General features: G+C 45.3%; 1 protein-coding gene across 6 annotated transcripts in view; it reads left to right on the forward strand.

The window, feature by feature from the left end:
- The first annotated feature begins 4,998 nt into the window (after window positions 1–4,998).
- Window positions 4,999–21,356, forward strand: part of NSF (N-ethylmaleimide sensitive factor, vesicle fusing ATPase) — a 75,176-nt gene continuing 58,818 nt past the window's right edge. For 2 of the 6 annotated variants that reach the window (XM_055789889.1, XM_005234906.4), the window contains exons 1-2: window positions 4,999–5,121; window positions 18,194–18,279. In XM_055789889.1, the coding sequence (XP_055645864.1) occupies window positions 5,110–5,121; window positions 18,194–18,279 (98 nt within the window). In that variant the 5' untranslated portion in view covers window positions 4,999–5,109. Of the gene's footprint in view, window positions 5,122–6,217; window positions 6,314–7,451; window positions 7,503–7,606; window positions 7,628–18,193; window positions 18,280–21,356 lie in introns of those variants that run through there. The other 4 variants (XM_027783068.1, XM_027783067.1, XM_027783070.2 and 1 more) reach the window with 3 other exon arrangements.

The raw sequence follows: 21,356 nt of genomic DNA on the forward strand, positions 1-21,356 counted from the left end.
ATCATTCTGCCTCCTGCCAGCATCTGCACCACTCCAGCAGAGACCACCACCTCTGAACGCAACTTTATTCTATACAAGGAAAAAAGTGGTAGAAAGATGCAATTATACATAGACATGAGAGTTGCACATTTTATACCAACATTAACCAACACTTTAATCCACCTGTGGATTCTCCTTCATCTGAGTTTTCAAGGAATTAGTCCTACATACTGACATCAGAACAGTTTTCTATTTACTGTTAGAGAAGCTTAACCTAACAAACCACAAGAAATTCACAAGATGTTCAGTGACAGAGGAGGTGCAGATTAAAAGGAAACCTGCATTCTCTCCATGTACACTAGCTGAGCTTCCAACCACCTGAACCACCACAGGAGAACATCAACTACAAAAATAGAATTATCATCCCTTTCACCAACAACAGCACAGTCATTCAGCCTTCCGTGCATTGCGACACCTCTCATCCTTTCATCACTGTTCCTATTACATCATTTATGTTACACGAGGCACGTATGTACTTTTTCAGATTTCAGGAGCTAGAATTCTGCAGTAACACATGCACTGGGAGCTACAGTGGAAATCTGCCACACCCCTCTCCCCATCACCAGCCTGGAAGTGCTCAAAAATAACTAGCTGTGCAAATAAGGAATGAAACCAAACCAAACCAAAGAGGTGTCTTTTCCTCCCTTCTTCAGAAGGTGAGGTACATAAGGAAAATCTAAAGTTTGAATAAAATTGACTAGCTAAAAAATCTTTAGCTCACAAATACAAAAGTGAAGTTACTTGCATAATATTTACAATATTACCATAGCTGCTCATTTGAAATGCTTATTAAAATCAGAAAAAGTTCCAAGTTTCATAGGACTACCATTCTGAAAGGATTCCGAGTAAGTGCTCTTCTCTAAAAAGATGTTCTTCTATAGGTACCCGAGGATGAAATCTCTGCATCTAACATATGTGGTCTACAGCATGATCTCCCTTCCAATTTATGCCACAGTTACAATTAAGTATTAACACATATTTTTTTCAGACACATTGTACAAATACATGAACACACAGAGTCAGAATTAGTGTGCAGCACAGCTTCATTTCTTATACTAATGCCATGTTTTCTCCTTAAGTTATCCCCTTGTCCACAAGGACAGCTGGCACCTCCATGATTTATGATCACAAAGAACAGGGAAACGTCCCAGTACAGTGAGCTGGTACAGATTTGTGACACCCCCAACCTCACTGAACCATGCACACTCAGTTTTCCCAAAGGGAAGTTTTTCAGGCCACTGAAAAGCGTTTTCCCACCAGTTCCCCGGGCAGTTTCCCAGCAGCCGTTACCACAGCCAGGCCCAGGCGGCCCCGCACCGCTGCGGCCACCCTGCGAGGGGACGCCACGCCACGCCACACCCAGGCTAGGTGACAGGCCCGCAAGCCAAAGCCGAGCCGCGGGACAACACCAACCGTGCGGCGGGTTTCTGACAGGCAGAGCTGCACGGCCCCACGGCCCCCCAGCCGGTGGCGCGGCCCCGGCCCTCACCTCCATGGGCGGCCCCGGGACAACGGCTGCGGCGCTACCGGCGGCGCGGCGCCATGGCAGCCACCTGAGGCGAGGGGCGGCCGTTCGCCTCGCGCCGCGCCAGCCGCCGCCCGCTGCGCGCTCCAGGGGATTGGGCAGCCCCCGAGCCACCTGGCCAATGACAGCCGCTCAGCCACCTCGCGCCGCGCCACCCTCTCCATGCGGTTGTTAAAACCTCGAGAACCCGCCGCCCGCCGGTGCCAACAGAGCTTTATTGTTATTGGCCCCTATGCACCAACAGCTAGCCAATGAAAAATCACCTCGCCTACCCCTCCTGCCAATGAGGGGCCGCGGAGACGGTGTTAGCCCGGAGACAGCCCGCCGACCGCCTGAGGGCCGCCCGGCGGCTGTGAGGGCGGGGAGGTGCCCCGGGCCCGGGGCGGGGGCGCCACCTTTTGCCGCCCCGTGTCCCCGCTGGAGCAAGAGGAAGCCCCCATGATCCGGCACTGGTGACAGTGGCACTCTGGGGCCTGCTGGACTGAGCCCCCTTGGGGGAGCCAGTGGTTGAGGGGCTCCAGGCCCGGGGGCTGTGTGTTGGAACGAGAAACCATCGGAGACCTGATGGCAGAGGGAGCCCGGTTTGTGCCACGGGATCACTGTGTTGCCAGCCCTTGTTCCTTTGTACTTCTCATCATTGCTGCTGGTTTAGATACTCTGCCAAGTGTATGAATATTGCTGTTGTTACTAAAAAGGACTGAGGAAAGCCTAAATGCCCCAAAAGCAAACCATACTCCTGTTTTCTCTTCTTAAAGCTCTTTTGCTTTTTCGTTTTCTTAAGTTATTTTTACAGAATCTAGGGGCATAATTTTTGCTGCTGTCTCCATCAGGCAGATAAGAGCAATACCCAGATAACTTCGTGATGATAGAGGCACAGATTTTTATGAATTGCAGACATTTGTGTTGTGATACCTCTCTCTCCTTTCCAGCCTCCAGTGTGCTACCAGTGGGCAGGTTCACAGGGAGGTTAGTGGAGTGAGCCGGGGGGGCTGGATCCTGCCCAGTGAGCCTTCCAAAGCCCACCCAGGGAGCACGGCATCCAGGACACAGATGTTGTGTCTGCTGGGAGCCGAGGTTTCACTCCGGGAGATCACCAGTGCGTGGAGGGGTCAGCAGTGAAGGTGGTTGGGTCAGTGGCCTGTGCCATCCCCCAGCTTCATCCCTTGCTCCCTGCCCTGGGGAAGGGCTGGCTGTGGGGCAGAGCTCTGGGACATGCCCTGGCCGCTGGCCTGATTCAGAGCCTTGTGTCCAAAGGTGCTCAATGTGCAGCCCTGTCAGCCAGGGAGACGAGTCCTGGCTGGAGCTCAGGACCAAGCAGGGCTGGGCTGGGCTCCCCCGTGGTCCCAAATATGAGGAGGAACCGGACCTGACCTTCGTGTTTGGTTTGGGCAGCTTTGCTTGGCTTAGCTTTTCCTCGCTTTGAAATGGCGAAACGTGGGGGAGTGGTTGTTCCACCCTCACCGTCCTCTCACCAGTTTCCCTACAAATTCAGAGGGTTTATTTCCTGCATTTGTCTCTGCAAGAGATTCCTTCGAGGTCACATAGCAGAGAGATTTGAGAAGCTCAGAGTGGTGAGAATCCCCCCAGAATTATAGAATTCAGCCAGAGTTCACTGCTGGGGGTATAGCAGCCTCCTCTAGGGATGACACTCCAGGCCAGACACCTTTACCAACTGCAGAGGGAAATGCTGTTTCAGCTGATGCAGGTTTTGACCTGTTGGTCTCAGCTGGTTTTACATGTATCAGCGGCTGGGCAGCAGATGCCCTCCAGTGAGAGCTACCTGGCAGTGACCTGCTCGAAGCCAAGGGGTTATCTGCAATAGATAACAACCACTTTTCAGAGATAATTCCCCAGTGTGGTGATTTCTGTTGAGGAAGGGACACAGACGGAGAAACTGCTCAACTGCTGTGCCAGCAGGAAAAGCACAGTCTTACTGAGGGAAATGGAATTCTTGCACTGTTTAGATCTGCCCACAAAAGATTTAGGTATCGACCTGATGTCTTTATCCACCGAGTCCTGTACTCTGCACTGAGACACACCTGTGGCCTGAGGTATCGACCACCTTGGCCCACTGTGTTAAAGTGACACCCACCCCCCCCAGTTTTCCATGCACTTGATGTTCCCCTCTGGGTTACAGTTGACATTGCTACCTGTTCAAGGCAGCAAATTGGCAGTTAAAATCAATATTATTATCTTATTATGTTGCCAAAGCTCTGTGCAGGAAGCTGTTGTGACAGGTTGCTAATGCATTGAAGCTGGCTCTCTGAATTGATTTCTTGACTGTTGAGGTCGGCTTTGGAGACAGTATCGAACCTTGGTTTGGAGTCCCAAGTGTTTGCTGCCTTCCTCCCTCAAAGCAGTCTAGACAGGAGTTTCATCCTCCCACAGAACATTATACAGGGAGACACAGTTCTGCGAACAAGCTATTTTCATCTCTTAGCATGAGACAGTTTATCCAGTATGATTGGGTAGTCTTAAGAGTGAAGCACTATTTCAACCTAATTGCAGGAGTGGGCCCCCATATGGATCCACATCCAGAAGTCTGGCTACAGACATTCAGTAAATGCTCAAACAGGGCCAGGCTAGGCCAGCTCCACGTAGAAGCAAGCGATGCAATGAGCAGAAGATGCCCATGTTGTGAGTGCAGGCCTCCCAATGGGCTTTAGAAGCCCCAAGCCTTCCTTACCAAAGAATTATGTTAACTCCAGGCTTTGATATGTGCTGAGAGACTGGAGAAACAGCTCTAAGCTGCCATTTCAGACTTGCACACACCTTTAATTTGTAGCACAAAGCCCAAAAACATGCCGTTAGTGTAAGCCAGATGCTGTTAAATGGAAAGCCGCTTCAGAAAAAAAGGTAAGCCATCAGATGTACTGTTGGTGGTGGTCATGGTACCCCGTTTAAAGTAACTGCTATATTGATGTGCTAATTGTTTGGAGCAGTTTGACAGATTTAAAGTCCCTTTTTCCTCACAAAGCACTACGGACCTGCGCACTGAGCTGTGTGTAGGATTCCATGCTCAGTGGCCCAGCAGGGCAAGGAGTCCCAAGGGCCTGACTGAGCGCAGCGATGCCCACCCTGCTGCTGGCAGGGGGTCTGCCCGGAGGCCTGAGCCCCTCTCAACCTCCCACCGTGGGGCTTAGCCAGTGCCAGCTGCCCCGCAGGGCCGCAGCGCGACGACCTCCTCAGCCGCTTCCCTCAGCGCACTGCCTGACCTTCCCGCCCGCCGTGAGGGAAACGGCGGCTCCTCCCACCCCGCCCCGCGCGCGGCCCCGCCAACCAATCCCAGCAGCGCTCTCTTCTGACATACACCAGAACTCCCGCCCCCGCTCGCCGTTTGACCAATGGGCTGGCGGTACTGGGAGGAGCTGCGGGCGGGACAACCAATCTAGCGCCGCCGGCCGTGCTGTTGGGGGGGGTGTCCCTCAGGGCCCCGCCCAGCCCCGCCGCGACGCCTGCGCTGCACCGCCCCTTGGCGGCTGCGGGGCGGGACCGGCGCTGCGGCGCGGTGGCGGGCGGTGCAGCGGGCAGGGCGCAGCGGCAAGATGGCGGGGAGGGTAAGTGGTGGGGCGGGTGGGAACGGGGATGGACCCTTCCCGCTCCGCCCTGCTCTGCCCGGCCCCTCCGCTACCTACTTCCTCCCCCCTCCGCTTCTGCTCCTCTCTGGGCGCCGGGGTGGTTCGGTGGCTTCTCGCAGCCCTGCTGCCGGGTGGTCGTTGAGCCTTGTGGGGGGGCTCCCCTGAGGGTGCTGTGGTGGCCCTCCCGGTGATGTGGGGGGTCCTGAGAGTGCTGTGAGGCCGCGGTGGCCCCTCTCCCTGTGGGGCGGGACTGTGGGGTTCGCTCAGAGCACTGTGAGGCCAGGGTGGCCCCTCTGTGGGTGTGAGGCAGGGTTCAGGGTCTCTTAAGGGTGCTGTGAGGTTGCAGTGGGCCCTGTGGGTTGCGGGGCAGGATTTTAGGGTGCCCTAGGGGTGCTGTGAGGGTGTGGTAACCCCTCGGAGCTGTGAGGTGAGCTTCTAGGGCTCCCTCAGGAGGCCTGCGAGGCTGGGGTGACCCCTCTCCTTGTGGGGTGTGGGGCAGGATTGTGGGGTCCCCAGAGCGTGCTGTGAAGCCCTAGTGATCTGGTGCTGCCAGCAGGATTTAGGTTCTGCTAAGGGTGCTGTGCGGCTGCAGCAGCCCGCAGGCCCTATGAGGGGCAGGGCAGGATTTTAGGGTGCCCTGGGAGTGCTGTGAGGTTGAGGCGACCCCTCTACCCGTGGGTTGTGCCAGGGTCCTTTGAGTCCTCTCTGAGGGTCCTGTGAGAGTGGGGTGACCCCTTGGCGCTCTGGGATGTGGGGCAGGATTGTGGGATTCCCTGAGGGGCCTTGATGAGGCTGGGCTGACCCCTGTCCCCGTGGGGCTGAGTTTTGGAGTCCCCTGATGGTGCTGTGGGGTATGGGGCAGATTTGTAGGGCTCTTCGAGGCCCTAGAGTTTTATCTGCCCTGTGGGCACCATGATGTAATGTGGGTCCAAATTGTGTTAAAACCTACCTTAAGGGTTGAGCAGTGGTTTTATGCTGTATTTATTTAGCAAAAAATAATAAAAAAATCCCTGTCACTGATTACTTGGATAACATCAGCAAGTGGCCAAAAGGGCCTTAAAATGTGAAGGAACAGTCTTGTCTGTTTTTTAGTACCTTGTATACCACTCTGTTTTCAGGTGTCCATCTCCAAGTGGTGCAAGATGCGGTTAAGATTGCTCTTCTCTTTGCTGTGAGCTCTCTCATGCTTTGCTGAATATCAGCTTGTGAAAGTCACGTTCTTCATTAATGTCTGCTTCAGGCTAAAATCTTCTGTCTTGGACAAACAATTCAGTGATTGAGATCTTGGGGAAGAGGTTTCCTTGTATTTTTTTGTATTACGGTTTGTCTGGAGAATGCAGTGACAGATGGTGCAGTGGTGTGATGCAGAGCAGTAGAGGGTAGAGCAGTGGTGAGAAATTTGGCCCAGCCATAAGCTGTGCGTCACAGGTGAGCAGATCTACTTGACTGCCACCATTAAAACGCTGCTGATTAATTAAAAAAAAAAAAAGATGTTTTGCAGTCTCTCTCTTGTTCAAGAGCTTTTCTTCTGTCCCCGCTGCAGATAATGTGGTCTCGCTTTCTTCCTTGCACCTTTTTTCTTCCATCTCGCCCTTTGCAGTTAACCCAGGAGAAGTCTGTGTGTTTTGACTAGCTTTTTCTTTCAGCTTTCCTGTTGCCAGAAGCAGGAGCCCAGTGCTTGCTTTCATCAGTGATAAGATCATTTTAGGCATAACAAACATGGTGCTGAAACTCCCTGTAGCCTAAACTGATCTGGCTGCAGTGGTCTTGTCTTAGCCCCTACTCACTTGCTCCCCTTAGCCTTTTCAGCATGCTAAGTCGACTGAGAAAGCTATCCGTGTAGTTTGATGAGTTATTTTTCATTTGCCCTTGTCTGCTGGAAAGGCTTAGTGAATGGCCTGAGTGCTGGAGGTGGTGTCTGGAGATGTGGGGAGGAAGAAGAGGGATCAGGCCCAACTTTTTCCAGCTCCTGTGAGCTTTTGTGCTGCTAACCACCTGAAAAAATGTGCTTGTGTTTGGCCAACTTAGAAGCCTTATGGAGGAAAAGAAACATTTATGCAAATTTAAGAGAAAGAGCGGAGCTTAATTGCCTCATGATCTGGCAATTCGAGTGGGTGCTGCTTTCCTTGGGTTACCAAGAATCTTTTCTTCTTACTATTCAGCATTTTCATGATTTATCTACAAATATAACTGCTGCAGAATTATCAGATGATTTAATGCTATGAAAATCGTTTATAGGGGAAGTGTAATTTTCTGAGCTTGATTCCGTCTTGCAGTGTGTTGAATGCTGTTAACAAACGAACTGCCTGTTCCCTCCAGCTTGCATGTGGGATAGCAGCAGCTCTGAAAAGGATGCGGAGGTCAGGTTGAGCAAGCAACAGCATACGTTTTGGATGTGACATTGGAGCTATTGTGATCCTTGCCTGTGTAAATAAGGAATAGTAGGTAGGAGGATGGAGTTGTGTGATATCTCTAGGTACAACAGGTGAGTGATACTGGAACATTGATGCTATTCTGTTGTCAGCATTTTTAAAAGGTGCTTAAACCTGAAGAATGGATAGTGAAAGCTTCAGTGAGTACTTCTGACCTGAAAAAATGTCCTGCAATGCAATTTAGACCTTAATCTCTTTTATTAGACTTGTGATTTGATTTGTGTATGTATAGTTTTACAGAGAGAAATTAATGGCTTTCCTGATGTAGAGGAGAGACAAAATCCTTTAAACTTCCAGTAATGTTTTAAATAATTTAGACAAATGATAAGCCAAATGTTACTAATTGTCTGGTGCTGTTTCAGGTATATTACTCTACTCCCTTAATTGCACTGGGTTTCTTCAATCACAAGGAAGAGGCAGTGATTAACAGTGATTGAAGTTTACAGGAAAAGTAGTTTATGATGATTAGAAATAATGTCTGTTTCTGTTCTAATTTATTTGGTATCTCTCTCTGCATGGTAATCATTAGGCATGCAAGCAGAGCACTGAGACTTGCCAAGACATCAGCCGGCAGCTACTACAGAAGAGGGCATGTCTGTAGTTATGGATCCCTTGTACTAAGTCTGGACCTCTGGAAGTTAACTGGTGCTGCCTGTAACTGATTGATTTGAACCTCATTAGGAATTAGTTCTCAAAGGGATATAGAAAGGCCAGATGATTTCTCTGCCTTGTTCCAGCCATTGTCAGGCTGTTGATCCAGAACAAGCTGTGTTTCTGCTTGCATCTGTACCAGATTGGAGAGCTACGTGGAGAAATGGTGTAGGAAATGAAGCAGGTCTGCGTGGCTGCAGCTTTACTCTTGCAGGCTGGCAGGAGGTCTAGCTCTCTTCAAAGAGGAAATCATGTGTGCTTAACGTTAGTTTGGTAGCATGGATGTTGGTGATGATCCCCTGTCAGAGAGACTGGTACATATTTCTTTAAGGAATATTAAAGTTTTGTAATAGCTGTAATGTATAACAGTTCATGATGATCAGAAATAATGTCTGTTTTATGTGGTACAAATGGTATAACACCTTAATTTTTCTTTATTTGCTATTTGGGACTCATTTGGAGCAGTATTGCCATTAACCTGGTGATAGGAGAGACTTGCCTGTTTGCTTCTCAGGAGAGATTCACATCTGTATTGGGTTGGAAATTACTTTGGTTTCACTCAGGTGCTAGTAGATGTTGGTTTACCTTGCAGAACCGTGCCACAACTCCTCTAGAAGAGCCTGTGACTTGAGCAGAAGATGTATTGCTGACATCTGTTCAAGTCAACTGTCAAATTGAGAGTGTAGCAGTAGTGGGAAGTGTGCTGACAGGGTGTGTCCCTCAGGGTTTTGTGGTGCTGAAGACACTGCAGTACTAACACGTGCTCTCTTGTACCCCTTGCAGTCAACCCCAGGACAGTTTTAGGTTGACAGTTTGGTAGAAACTTCGGAATAATAAGGATTGTGTTTTGTGTTTATGGGTTAAAGCTATAAAGTCTGATTTCTGCTAACATATGGCATCAGCCTTCATAGATGCAGGCGTCATCAGGCAACTAAAGAAAAATTTGTGAATCAGCTTAGTTTGTTCTTGCAGTGTGGTCCTGATCCTTCTATCATCACTTATCTTTTTTTAGTGTTTCCTAATATGTAATATGAAGAAATACGTTTTTAGCAATGTTTTAGGGAAATAGGAGAAAACTAAATCTGAATCTCCGTTTCTGAGATTGCTTCTGCAACTGCCTACCTGTCTTATGAAATCATAGCTAACAGACCTGTATCCTTCTTACAGGACTTCTGCATTGTAAAAACCTGTTCTAAGTTATTTAGGATAAAATTCTGACAACCGTGTAACCACGTGAATGTTTGTGCGCATGAGGTATCTGACCCTTGTCATCTTTTATTAACTTTAATTTGTTACTTGGCTTAGCATTGCAGAAGCAGTGTGTCCAGAGCCTTATGTCTAAAGAGACAACGCAATAGGGAGATGTCAGTGCTGCCTCTCAGTCTCCAGATTTGGGGGTGCTGGTATATCGTACCTCTTTTCTTATTGTGAACAGGCCAGAATGACTAAATTTTGTGAAGAAGTTTTCTTAGTAGGAAAAATCTGTAAAAGTCAAAGAATCCTTTTGAGGAATTTCAAGTGTGAATTTCTTAAATATTACTCCCCCACTCTCCAGCACAGCAAGGTCTTTCTTCCTGTCCTCTGTCCTGTACCATAAGGCGCAGAGGTCATTCAGGATAAGACCATGTGGTTTAGGAGATGCTCTAGCTATGAATTTGGAGGAAGTTCTGTCATAAAATCAGATCTGCTTGAGTCCACAGAAAACCAGTTCTTAGAAAACAGTGGTATTTATATTTTGCTAGATTACCCACCAGGCATGGTTTTCAGGCAGGGTACATGGTTTTCAGTGGAATTAATTATCACTGATTCCTTTCTTTACATGAAAATGTACAACCTCCACCCCAAAAACTAAAATATAGGTCCTTACGTCATGTTTTGATAGTATTTTTTTGTGATCCAGGAGTTGGTGGATACTGTCCAAGTACACTCACAAGTGTGAGAGAGGACAAGCTTTAGGAAGACCTGGTGCAGTGAGTGTCAGCTGACCTGAGTGGTGTGACAGATAGCAATGAGCTTAGCAACTGCAGTATTTTTTTGAAGGATGAGGTTCAGAGTGTGGTCTCCGCATGATGCAGTTATTTGCATACCTGTCAAGATGCTGTCTCAAATCAGGGAAGTTCTCTGACGAAGACTGGAGTTTTGTGACTAAATTTCTGCATTGGCCATCTTCAGAAAGTTTTTTAACCTACGGGAACTGGAGAGTTGTGTTAGGGAAGATCTGTGAACAGAAAAATTCAAGCAAGGAACACAGTTGCTACAGTTAATAGTAAAGCTTTCAACACAGTGTTCTATTACTCTGTGTTTAGAACAACAGGTAAGACTACTGCTTGTTAAATCAGGGCTGAATATATAGTTCTTCAGACACTCTCTTGCCCTGCTGCTGCACTGGTATGCTCTTGCCTGTGTATGTATGGCACATACTCAGTCCAGGAAGGTCAAATGTTTGCAGCATAAAAAGATTTGACATGTTTCTCTAGTCTCCTGGGATGCAATAAAGCAATGACGTTCTACCAAAAATTCTTGAGTAATTTATACCCTAGAGTTGTGTCAAGTTTTTCTGTAGAAAATACACAAATATTTGCAAGGTGTTACATCTTAAACTCAAACTTCTTATAATTGGGCAGCGTTTGGTACATTAGTCAGTGTCCTGGAGAAGTTTAGTGCTAGACACAGCCCATCAGCAGCGGGCTAGTTGCAAATATGGAGGGATAGCAGCATCTCAGGCTTTCACAAGGCAGATTCCAAGTTTAAGGGGATATTTTTAACCTTGTCCCTATTGCCATTGGGTAACTTGTCTAAATAAAAGGGAAGAAATTTGCATCCATTAGGTGTCCTCACAGCTGGTGTGCCAAAATCCTGTGACTTGCATCCGAGGCTAACATCTTAGACATGGTTGTGTGATGTTTCATTCCTTTAAGCGTTTTTAAAAGAGGTTTCTATGAAACGCAACAAGTAGCAATTCCCTGTAATTAAAGTGTTGATCATCTTGCCTCACGGAAGAAATGTGAGGCAACATCCACTCCAAAAATGGATGTGTTAATTACAAACGCACATATTCTGAGCCATTATTGCTTAATTGGAAGATGAATATGATGTTAACGCTAAACTGTCAGGAAACAGCTTCCCAGTTATGGCACAGCAGCACAGGTTTTCTGAAATCACTTTACTGATCACATTGTAAAGAACTGGTATGGAGAATGACATCTTTGGGCAGAGCAACCCGTTTAATTAGATTATAGATGCTGTATGATAGTAGTAGCCTGTAAAAGTTCTCCTTTAGCACACTTGTTTCTTCTGCTTTTGTGGATCAGGCAAACCCTTCAGTCTTTGAACTGTGATTTGTGTTTCTGGTAACATTGCAGAATAATGGAAATAGTACAGCCAAATTCCCAAAGCTACATACATCTCGACTGCACTGGCTAAAATAGTGTTCGGAGTTAACAAAGCTCCCACTGTAGAACTGAACTAATTTAGCTGTAAGCTTGGCAAACAAAGGGTAAGTAGCAGTCACCACCCTAAAAAACAGTATCCTGTTTACGTGGAAGATAGGCTCTTCCATGCTAATAAAGTGTTTTTTGTGTGCTAAGACGGAAGTAATTTCTAGATTACTGCCCAGGCCCATGAGCAAGCACACATGTGCTATTAGATAAAGAAAATGAAAAATGTGTTGAGTGTGTATGTAAAGAACTGCAAGTGCAGAATAATTGGGGTCTGTATTCTGACCCCCACTGCGGGTTGGGCTCGACCTCCTTTACTTACGTAGCTAACTCTATTTGTTATCAGATGAGAAAGAGGAATTTCCTGGTGGTGCAGGCATGAAACAGCGCTGGGAAGAACGTTCCGTTTCGTTTCCAGCCCTGGGGGATTCAGGAGGTGGTGATGCAAACTCTTCCCTCTCTCCTATTTGAAGCTGTTCCAGCCTCCGTGTCAGCCGGCAGTTGGTGTGTATGTGGTGTGGCCATGTTTCCTTTGGTGCCTTCGTGGCTGCCCACAGGGAGGCGATTCGTACCAGTGGGAGCATCCTGTCTGGGGGACGTGAGATGGAGGGTTGCATCTTACCCGTTGTTCTTGTCTGGACTCTGTATTGAGGCTGTCTTGGTGTTGGCTTGCTCAAAGTCCCCATTTGAATATTAATCCTGAGATTTTAGCTTTCCGAATGCGTTCCTCTCTTAATAGAATAAAATTGATATTTATGAGCTTGTTATCAAGGGAGAGAATGCAGCTTCTTCCCGATGGGAATAAAAGCTTCCAGCAAAGTGAGCTGGAGGTCAGATGGAGCAGATGGAAAAGCTGGTCCTGAGCAGTCAGTCAGGGCTGCCGGTCCTGGGGGCCAGCATGCTTAACCTGCTGGGCACAGCAGGATGCTCTCTGAGCAGTTGTAGGTCTGGAAAGGAAACCTGTCTTGGCCAGCCTACTGTTCCAGAAAGTTGTTTGTAGGTCTTTGATCTCTTCTGGTAGCTGCAGAACTCTGGAAGCTTTATTCTGGTATTTTTTTTGAGGTGTCCAGAAAACAAAAAACCTAGTAACTTCCTTGTTGAATTTTTTTTTACTTTTATTTTAGACAACAGCATTTAGGACATCTCCTGTTGCTGGGTCTTGTTTCTGATGTTGGGATCATGTTGTCATTCCTTTCATAAATATTACTGAATGCCGCCTTTAAAGAAATTTTGGTTTTGTCTAAAGACTGTTTCCCACTATAGGCAATTACAGTCCCAGATTCCTCTTGTGGTTAGGAACCTGTTCTTAACTGCTAGTCAGTAGCTGTGATAGTGTTGCTATTGTTTTATACAAATTTCTTCTGTCCTTTAGTGTAGAGTTGTTTTTCCTCTCCATTATTCAGCTCGATGGTGTATGTAGAGAGCAAGTAGTCATAATCCTCCTGAGGCTTTCCTGTGCTGGGGGAGCTTGAATTGTCTCCTCCCAGGCTGTTGCTGACCCAGCTTTGCTGCAGCTCATCCTTCTACGTGCTAGTGCTGGCGTTTGTCATCTGTGCGCAGCAGGCTCCTGATCTTTGCAGTTTCCATGTTCATCTCAGATTCTGTTATCACTTGGTCCGTTGGATCTTTAGATACAGGCTGTGTTGGGCAATGCTTCATGCATGCCTGCTTTCCATCAGGAGCGTAGTCCTGGATAACGTAGGGTCTACATACCATCATCTTGGTTCCCTGTTTATCTTCAGAGCTCCTTTAATATCAATATTCTTCCTTTCAGTGTTCAAACTTAATTTTATTTGCAGGCTTTTAGTGGTGAATGAGTGTTGACTTCAAACACCTTTGAGTCAGCCATGCTACCACACCACCAGCAGGCAGGCCGGCAGACCTCTGCTCAGTCCCTTGGAAATAAAGACTGAACATTCTTCCCAAGAATCACTCCTGCACAGGTTCTTCGTTGTCCTCTTTGGGTGACAAAGCTCTGGGCTTAGTGGTACTTTGGTGCCTGACAGCTGTTACAGTAGAACTTGGATGCTTTTTGGAGCGGGAACCCCCATTTCTGTGTAGCTGACAGTGGGCTTTACAGAGGAATTTCAAATGTATAGTACCCAGAGTTGTCATGTTTCCTAACACTTGTCTGCCAGCATCTGCATGACAGAAATTATATATATGTACATATGCATATACATATTTGTACGTATAGCTGTGTCTGCGTTTTACACGAAGATTTTCACAAAAATAAAATTTTGAACATGTAACACTTTGTCTTACACAAACCACGTAGAAACAGTGCACAGAACAAAATCTGTCTCTGCTTTAGAAGCTGTTTCATAATCTCTTGGGTTGGATTAGGAAATTGAGTTAAGCTGTTTCAAATGAAGAGCATCTCTGCCTTTAACATTTAATGTTTTAGGTCTTCTGTTCAGTAACAAGTGACAGGTAGTGCACTTCTGTTATATACCACCATCTTACCTCCTGTAGTCTCTGAGTAATGAGAAACATGTTTTTCTTTAGCTTCCTCTTGCATAAGCCTTAACAATTCACAAGTATTAACTGTATTTTTGTACTGTCTGTGCACCTGTGTAATAATAGTGTACTATGTGTAATACTCCTGAGATTTTATTATTCATTCTTTTCCCCAGTCATATTTTAAACCAGCAGTGCTTTGCTTTTGCTTCACATGCTTGTTTTTAAATTCAGAAGGAGAAAAGGTGTGTTTTGTGTATGAATGAAAATATCCAGATAACTTAGCGTTTCTTTCTAGGCTGAGCTCTCCTAAAATGCAAGAACAATTCAGTTTCATATTTTTGTGGAGGAAAACTGGAATCCCTGCAGCTTTGGAAAAAAAAAAATCCCTGAAAGATCAGCTGTTGTGGTGGTTGATTATATTATGAAGCTGTTTGTTCTTTGGGGCAACTTTTCCTTTTTAAAAGTGGTGTGTCAGCACCACTGAGTCACTTGGTGCTGTATTTTCATGGTTAGCATCAGCTCAGTAGCGGAGGAGTAAAGAGAACATCACTGCTTTGTCATAAATGCAGAGATGAGGTTCTTCACGTTTGTCTTTTAGCACACGATTTATCAACGCATCATGCGGTCTCATTTTTTTTCTCTCGGTAAACAGGAGGAATATTGGTTAGACCTCTGTGTAGATGTGGATCTAGTAGTGGACACTGCATGGCTGACAATGGATGCCTGTAGCTGGGGATGCTTTGGAATGAAGGCACTGTCTCAGATGTGGAGTCTCCTTCCGCTAACCACAACAATAACTGGAGGCAGGGAAGAGTTCTTTTGCTACTTTAAGCCTAATATACCTATCTATATTGTGGACACGGGCATAACTGCAGCCTGTGAAGATGTGTATGGGTCACCTTCAAACTAGTATTGACAGCAGCAGATGGCATTCACTGTCAGCTGCAAGATCTGCTCTGGTGTTTTGTTAGAGCTGAGCTTTATGTTGCCTTGCCTAGTTGCTAGCAGTAACCTACTAGTAAACTTAAAATTAGCTTGTGTAAATATACTTGAAGGTTTCTTAGAAATACTCTTTAAGGATTTTGCTTCCTCTGTTCCCCAAGTATGGTGTGCAAGGGCAGGCAGCAAGGGTGTTGTGTGGCAGAGAGGGTGCAGGCTTTTGGGAGTCCTTGTGCAGGTGTCCTGGGAAGCTGGAACCCAAAATGCAAGACCTTAAAGCGTTCCTTGAGAGTGCTACCACTGGCATATGAGAGCCCTCTAGGCTTCGGTGGCTCATGTTACAGCTCTCGACTGCTGCATTTATGCCAGAAAAATGTACTCAGGAGGAGCAGCCAATGCCAACGTCCTTGCCTTGGCAGCTCAGTTGATTGACAGGCAGACAAGAAGCCCTGTGTGCAGTACTTCTGGGGATACGACCACTGTGGTGAGGAGAGGGGAGGTAACACGAAGCCCCTGCAAATCACTAGTGCAGTGTGTTCCTCATTGCTGTCTGGGTGCTTCCCAGTCTAATCATTATCTCTTACATGACCAGATTTTCTCAAATTATCCCCCGTACACTCACGAAAACTTGCATCCATTGAGTGACACCCTTTTCTAGCACAAGCTGTGTTATCTTAAAAACACTTCTGTATATTGATAACGTATCAAAGTTCTGCAAATTCTTGGAGCTTGAGTAGGGCATGTATTGGAGAGTTGGGAGCACGGTGTAGATTATAAATGCAGTCTGAAATGTTGGTCATTGCCAAGGGAGAAATGGTCTTCTGCCAGGCGCCCCAGAAGGAGACTAAGCCGGGCTATGAGATGGCTAGCACAGTCCGCGCTGATACCACTGCAGAGGCAGCTGCGTTATATCACGTGTCAGATGCTCAAGGATGTTTTGCCACGTGTCTGTCGTGTTGTGGAACTTGCAAAGGGAGCACTTGGTGCTGGATTTGAAATGCATTCCTTTATATTTATGCATTTCCTTAAAGCAAAACTCGCATGTTCCCAAATGCAGACAGGAGTAACACAGAGGAATGGTAACTTTGCCAGGTGCTTGCTGTTAACATGTAGCAAGCAGTTTGTCAGTAAGGATTAAAAATGCAGTTGAGGACTAGTGCTGTAAAAAGGCTTAATCCAGGAGCTCTGTGTTCAGTTTTCTCCGGAAATATCCTACCTAATGCGTTTTATCAGGGCATGCCCTTCACAAAATAGTCCCCTCGCAAATGGAAGGAGAAATGGTGGTGAAATGGTGAATGCTTTTTTGTGTGAAGTGCCCAAAGTTGGTCAACCTTAACAGGCAGGTTGGGTATTTCAGAAGTCCACTGATGGTCATATATTTTTTATTACGAGAATATTTGAGGCTCTTATTGCACTTCAGATTCAGGTAGATAAATCTGTTTCAAGGCTAAAAATGGAATTATTTTCTGTTGTTACATATGTCAAGGACAATTGAGCATTATTCAGTAAAAATAACTCCTTTTCTAAAAATTAGTAAAATTAGTAAAAATTAGTCCTTTTCTAAATACCAAGTACTCTGGAAGAATTACATTATGACTTAAGTTGATTTGAGCTATAGGGCAAGCTTGCTTCAGTCCGTGGGGAGATGAATTTTCTCTGATATTTTTCTCAGATGGCCCAGAGGTGTAGGGCAGGAAAAGCTGAGCAGGATGTTAACTCTTGGGAAATTGTCTAGATCTGTGTGTTGGGATCAGTGCGTTTCCTTTTCTTGTTGCTGGGATTTAAGGGCGTCTTAAGAGAAAATCCATTCTGAATTGCTTTTAGCAATAGGTGACACTGACAAATAGTTTCTGTTGCACTGCCTGCAAATTTGTATCTGAAGAAGAAAATAGTTGTGCTTTGATTCTAAAAATGACATCCTGAGGGGTGAAGTTTAGCTTTTCTCCAGATTAAATTTTTTCATCCTATAGCTAATGGTATCTGGAAGTGGAGGAAAGGATGGAATAGGCATTTTGAGCCTGATTTTCATCTTTCAACCATTGTTTTGTGGAATAATTCTGTAGAAGCAAATAGGGTTGGGGATGTAGGATGGTGCAGGGGTTCTTTTGCCACACTCCCTCTGTATGCTACATGCTGCCTTGTAGTGAGGATGGGGTAGCCTGGGCTGAGAGTGGTGGTATTTGGTTATTTTAGCTGCTGATTCATAAGTAATATTGGAGAGGAAAAAACCTGAACAGATATTGTTGAAATGGGATTGCTTCTTTGTCTTCAGGGTAAAAAAAGGAGGAGGTACGACACCCCCACAAAATTTGTTGCAGTAATCTTTTTAAAAGCAATAGGCTGGAACTGTTTAACTTAATTTCCTTCTGTTTGTTACTGATGCGTGATGTTTCCTATAGAGTAGGAAATACTATTTGTGTTGTCATACTTTTGAGAAGTTTTATAGAGAGATTCTGCATGGTTGGATAGCAGTGGGCTAAAAATTATACCTTCCTGTGGACTTTCAGTGCTGCCCTGTACTACGTTGTCTGAAGTATTTATATCCAGAATGGATGTGCTCAAATTTCAGTTTTCTGAGTAATGTCAGGGAAGAGGAAAGGTAACATTTTCATTCCACCCTCTTTTCCCCACGTAGTCTCTCTAACCCAGCACAGCATTAGGAGAGAGAGTTACCTGGGGTTGTGGTGAAACTGGTCTGTCTCTAGGCTGCTGTGCCTTACCAGCTTTCGAAATATCCCAGTGTCTTGTTTCTTGGCAAGAGATGCCTTCCACTGAATGTTTTGCTACCTGCTGGCTTGTGGCAGGGTTCAGGGAAGTTGCATGAACACCAAGGTTCACTAGCAAGTTAACAGTTCTTTTTTCCTAGGTAATTTTGAAGTATTTTTTGTAGGTGTGCTAGGAAGCACAGCGTATCCTGTACCCACAAAATGCAGAGCTTTTGGTTACAAATATCTGTGACATGTAGAAACATTTGGAAAAACCTTGGTGAGGAAGAGGGGCGTGTCAGTGCCAGTGGACTGTGCCCTCAGAGTATGTCAGTGTGCTGTGGATTTTTGAGTTTTGAGGCTTGGCTTAGTAAAAGAAAAATAGAATTTTATTTGACAGTTTTTCCCTCTTTCTTTCTCCTAGTCTATGCAAGCAGCAAGATGTCCCACTGATGAACTGTCGTTAACCAACTGTGCTGTGGTGAATGAGAAGGACTTCCAGTCTGGGCAGTAAGTGTGCACTGTTGCTCTTTCAACTTTTAACCAAAAAGGAATTGTTTTCAAAATCTGAATGGAGGTGGAATGAAATTTCAGATTTGGGAAAGTGAGTACAGTAGGTTAATTAACAGAACTTCTGCATCTTTAAAGACCAAAACTGCAAATGTGCCTCTTTCTCAGAGCTGGAGATGTTAAAAAAATGGTAAATTTTTCTCTGAAGCATTTCTTCGTTGGGAACTGGATCTGCTTAACTAATCATAATCACTATTTTAATGAAGAACTTCAGGCCTTTTTTGATCTTTCTTGTTTTTGCTATTGCTCCTGTTACATAGTTAGAATATTTGATCTATTTCAAACAGATTTTTATCATTTAGTTGCGTTACTAAGGGCATCTTCTCACTTTCTCATGATACTGGAGTGCTGAGCAGAGGCGGTAGAAGTTCTCTCTTGTACTGGGTTTTTTCATGCACAAGAACAAAAGCGGAAGGCAACCAGAGAGTGGGCACAACAATTTGGATTCTTTAATTACAGTTCTAGGGTGACTGATAGAAGCTGACTCTGGGTTTTACATTTGTGAGAAAGGTAGAAAACACATTAATTTTTCAGCTCAATCCACACAGAAGGGCTTTGTATTAAAAGAAGCCAATTCAAATAATTAGTTTCCTTGCTTTACTGTGACTGTATGGTGGCTCTCTTAAAAAGATTTCAATATGTAGACTCTAGACAGAAGTAATTAATTTCAGCAGAGAGTATCACATGCAGCAGAAGGTGGAAGAGCTTGGGTTTGAAAAATCGGAAAAAGTGTTTAAAAAAGATGCTGAATGATACACTTAGGGCCTTAGCATAAAATACCTGGCCCAAATGAATTCTGCTAAGGATGGAGAGCCAAGTGGCTCAGAAATGCAGGGAACAAGGGAGTTATGTGGTTTAAGGCTTGCCACTTTTTGGGCTGTCAGTCTGCTGTGCTGGTACCCTGGAGAGCTGTCCTGGCCCGTTAGTCATTAGCTGAACTGTGATTTCACAAGCGCAACTTCATTATAAAATACCAAAACAAAACAGCTCCTCCCCCCCCCCCCCCCCCCCGCGCCCAACCAAGAACAACTTTTAGAGTTGGAAGCAGGCAAAAGTATCTTCTTGGACAGGGTGATCTCTTCAAATGGTGCTTTTCTCCAGGTAGATTTTTTTTTCCTCAAAATAAATGAGTTACAAAAATATCTGAACTGAGCATTGTACCTCATGCATTATAAAAATCTTAATTTCCTCAAATATGAACGTCCTGGAGGGACCCAGCTTCCAAACCTGCAGCAGCTGGCTGCTTTCCTTTCACTTTGAGAACCCTCTTTCATTGCATTTATGGAAGCGTGCAGGATGCAAGATCCCAAGACTTGCCCGGTAAACAGGATGGACATGATTCTGACTGTACTGATTCTACCCAAGAGGGCTGCTTATTTCTAGGAATTGGGGCTCATAGAGAAAGCAGCATATGTTTGGTTGTGAGCAGATGCTATAAATCGCTTTGCAAAGTGTAAGACTAGAGTACAGATAGATACTCAGCTACTACTGAAGGATGTAGTCATTTTGCTGCATTGCAGATATACTGAGAAAGACCATCCTTATGATCTGCTGCTGTAATTGCACACAGTCAGCAGATTTGGTTTGTATCATCCTAATCATGGCTGGCTGCACAGAATATTTTTTTGGTAGGTTATACAAAGGACTTTAAGACTTCCATTTAGTGCTCACAGTTTAGAGATGGGAGTTTGACCTTGTGTCATTGGGAAGGTTTATCCCCAGGATGTTACTATAGATCTTTTCATGCTTCATTTTCTGCATACTGTAAGTTGGACAAGTATGAGTCACCATTCTGTGACGCATGAGTTCATGGGATGAAGTGCGTTATTATGGTACTGTGGTGGTTTGATAAGTTATGCCATCTTCTTGTGACATACTTCTATCTTGAGGACTCCCAGTGTATTTTCAAGAAACAGGTGCTGAAAACACTGAGGCAGCTAAGGGGACAACAATCTGGAAGGAAGGCAGGACAGATTATTGCAATGTTGTTTAATGTTGAGAACTGACTAATTATTCTACCTTTTATTCCTGCCTTTTATATGGGAAGACCATCTTATCTTGTGCCAGCTTAGTTATCCGAAGAGCCCTTGAGGAGCCTTGCTGAATAATTTACACAGGTTTCCAAACATGCACCAGAGGAATGTCTGCCCATATATTTCAGATGCTTACTGGCACCTTTATATAGATATAGCTTTTGTAAGGGAGAGAGTAATTTACATATTCTTTCTTCACTAACGTAAAGACTAATGGATGCACAGGTTAATACCACCTATTATAATTTCTGTTGGTTTGGTCAGCCTGGCCAGCAGACTTGCCAACAGTCAGTTTCCTGGGCCCAGTCTGGAGCCCTTCTTAAGAACTGGCATGCCAGCCACGTTATGGTTCTCATAGTTTAAGGCAGGGCTTTACACATGCATTAGAGCAGTAGTTTCATCTGTTAGAGCTCTTGGGAGATATCTGGCCCTGGTGACTCATTGTTCCTTTTGTTCACTTGTAAGGAGAAGCTGTTAATGAGGCTAAGATTTCCCCCATGTGTCTCCGTGAACTCTCCAAGCTCCTTCCTAGTGAACATCAATGTAGGAAAATGCAGTTAGTTTTTCCTGCTGTTGCCTTATTTTGAACATTCTTAATACTTAGGTTGTTTACAGCCTGTTGGAAACTGCCCCTGCTGTCTTTGAGAAGAAACATGGTTGTCCCTGTGCCATTTGCAGATTTTTCTCAAAGAACCTGTCAGGATTTGACCTTTCCTAATATTCTCACTTGGCTAGAGATTTCTTTCAGAAAGCTATTTTTTTTTTTCTTGCCGTGTTTTGTTTTTTCTTCCTGGCATCTATTTGCCTGATGTCGGGCTCTGCTGTCTTTCTGGTTTGCTGGAAATGTTAGCTCTAATTTGTATTAAATCTTTGTGGATACAGCCCCCACCCCACCCCCGCAGTATTTTTACCAGGTTTCCTCATTTTCTTGTATTTCACTTATTTTAAGTGAAACCCAACAGTAGTGGAGTTTGTTTCTTCCTG

Source organism: Falco peregrinus, chromosome 18 (genome assembly GCF_023634155.1).
Source record: "Falco peregrinus isolate bFalPer1 chromosome 18, bFalPer1.pri, whole genome shotgun sequence".
NCBI lineage: Eukaryota > Metazoa > Chordata > Aves > Falconiformes > Falconidae > Falco > Falco peregrinus.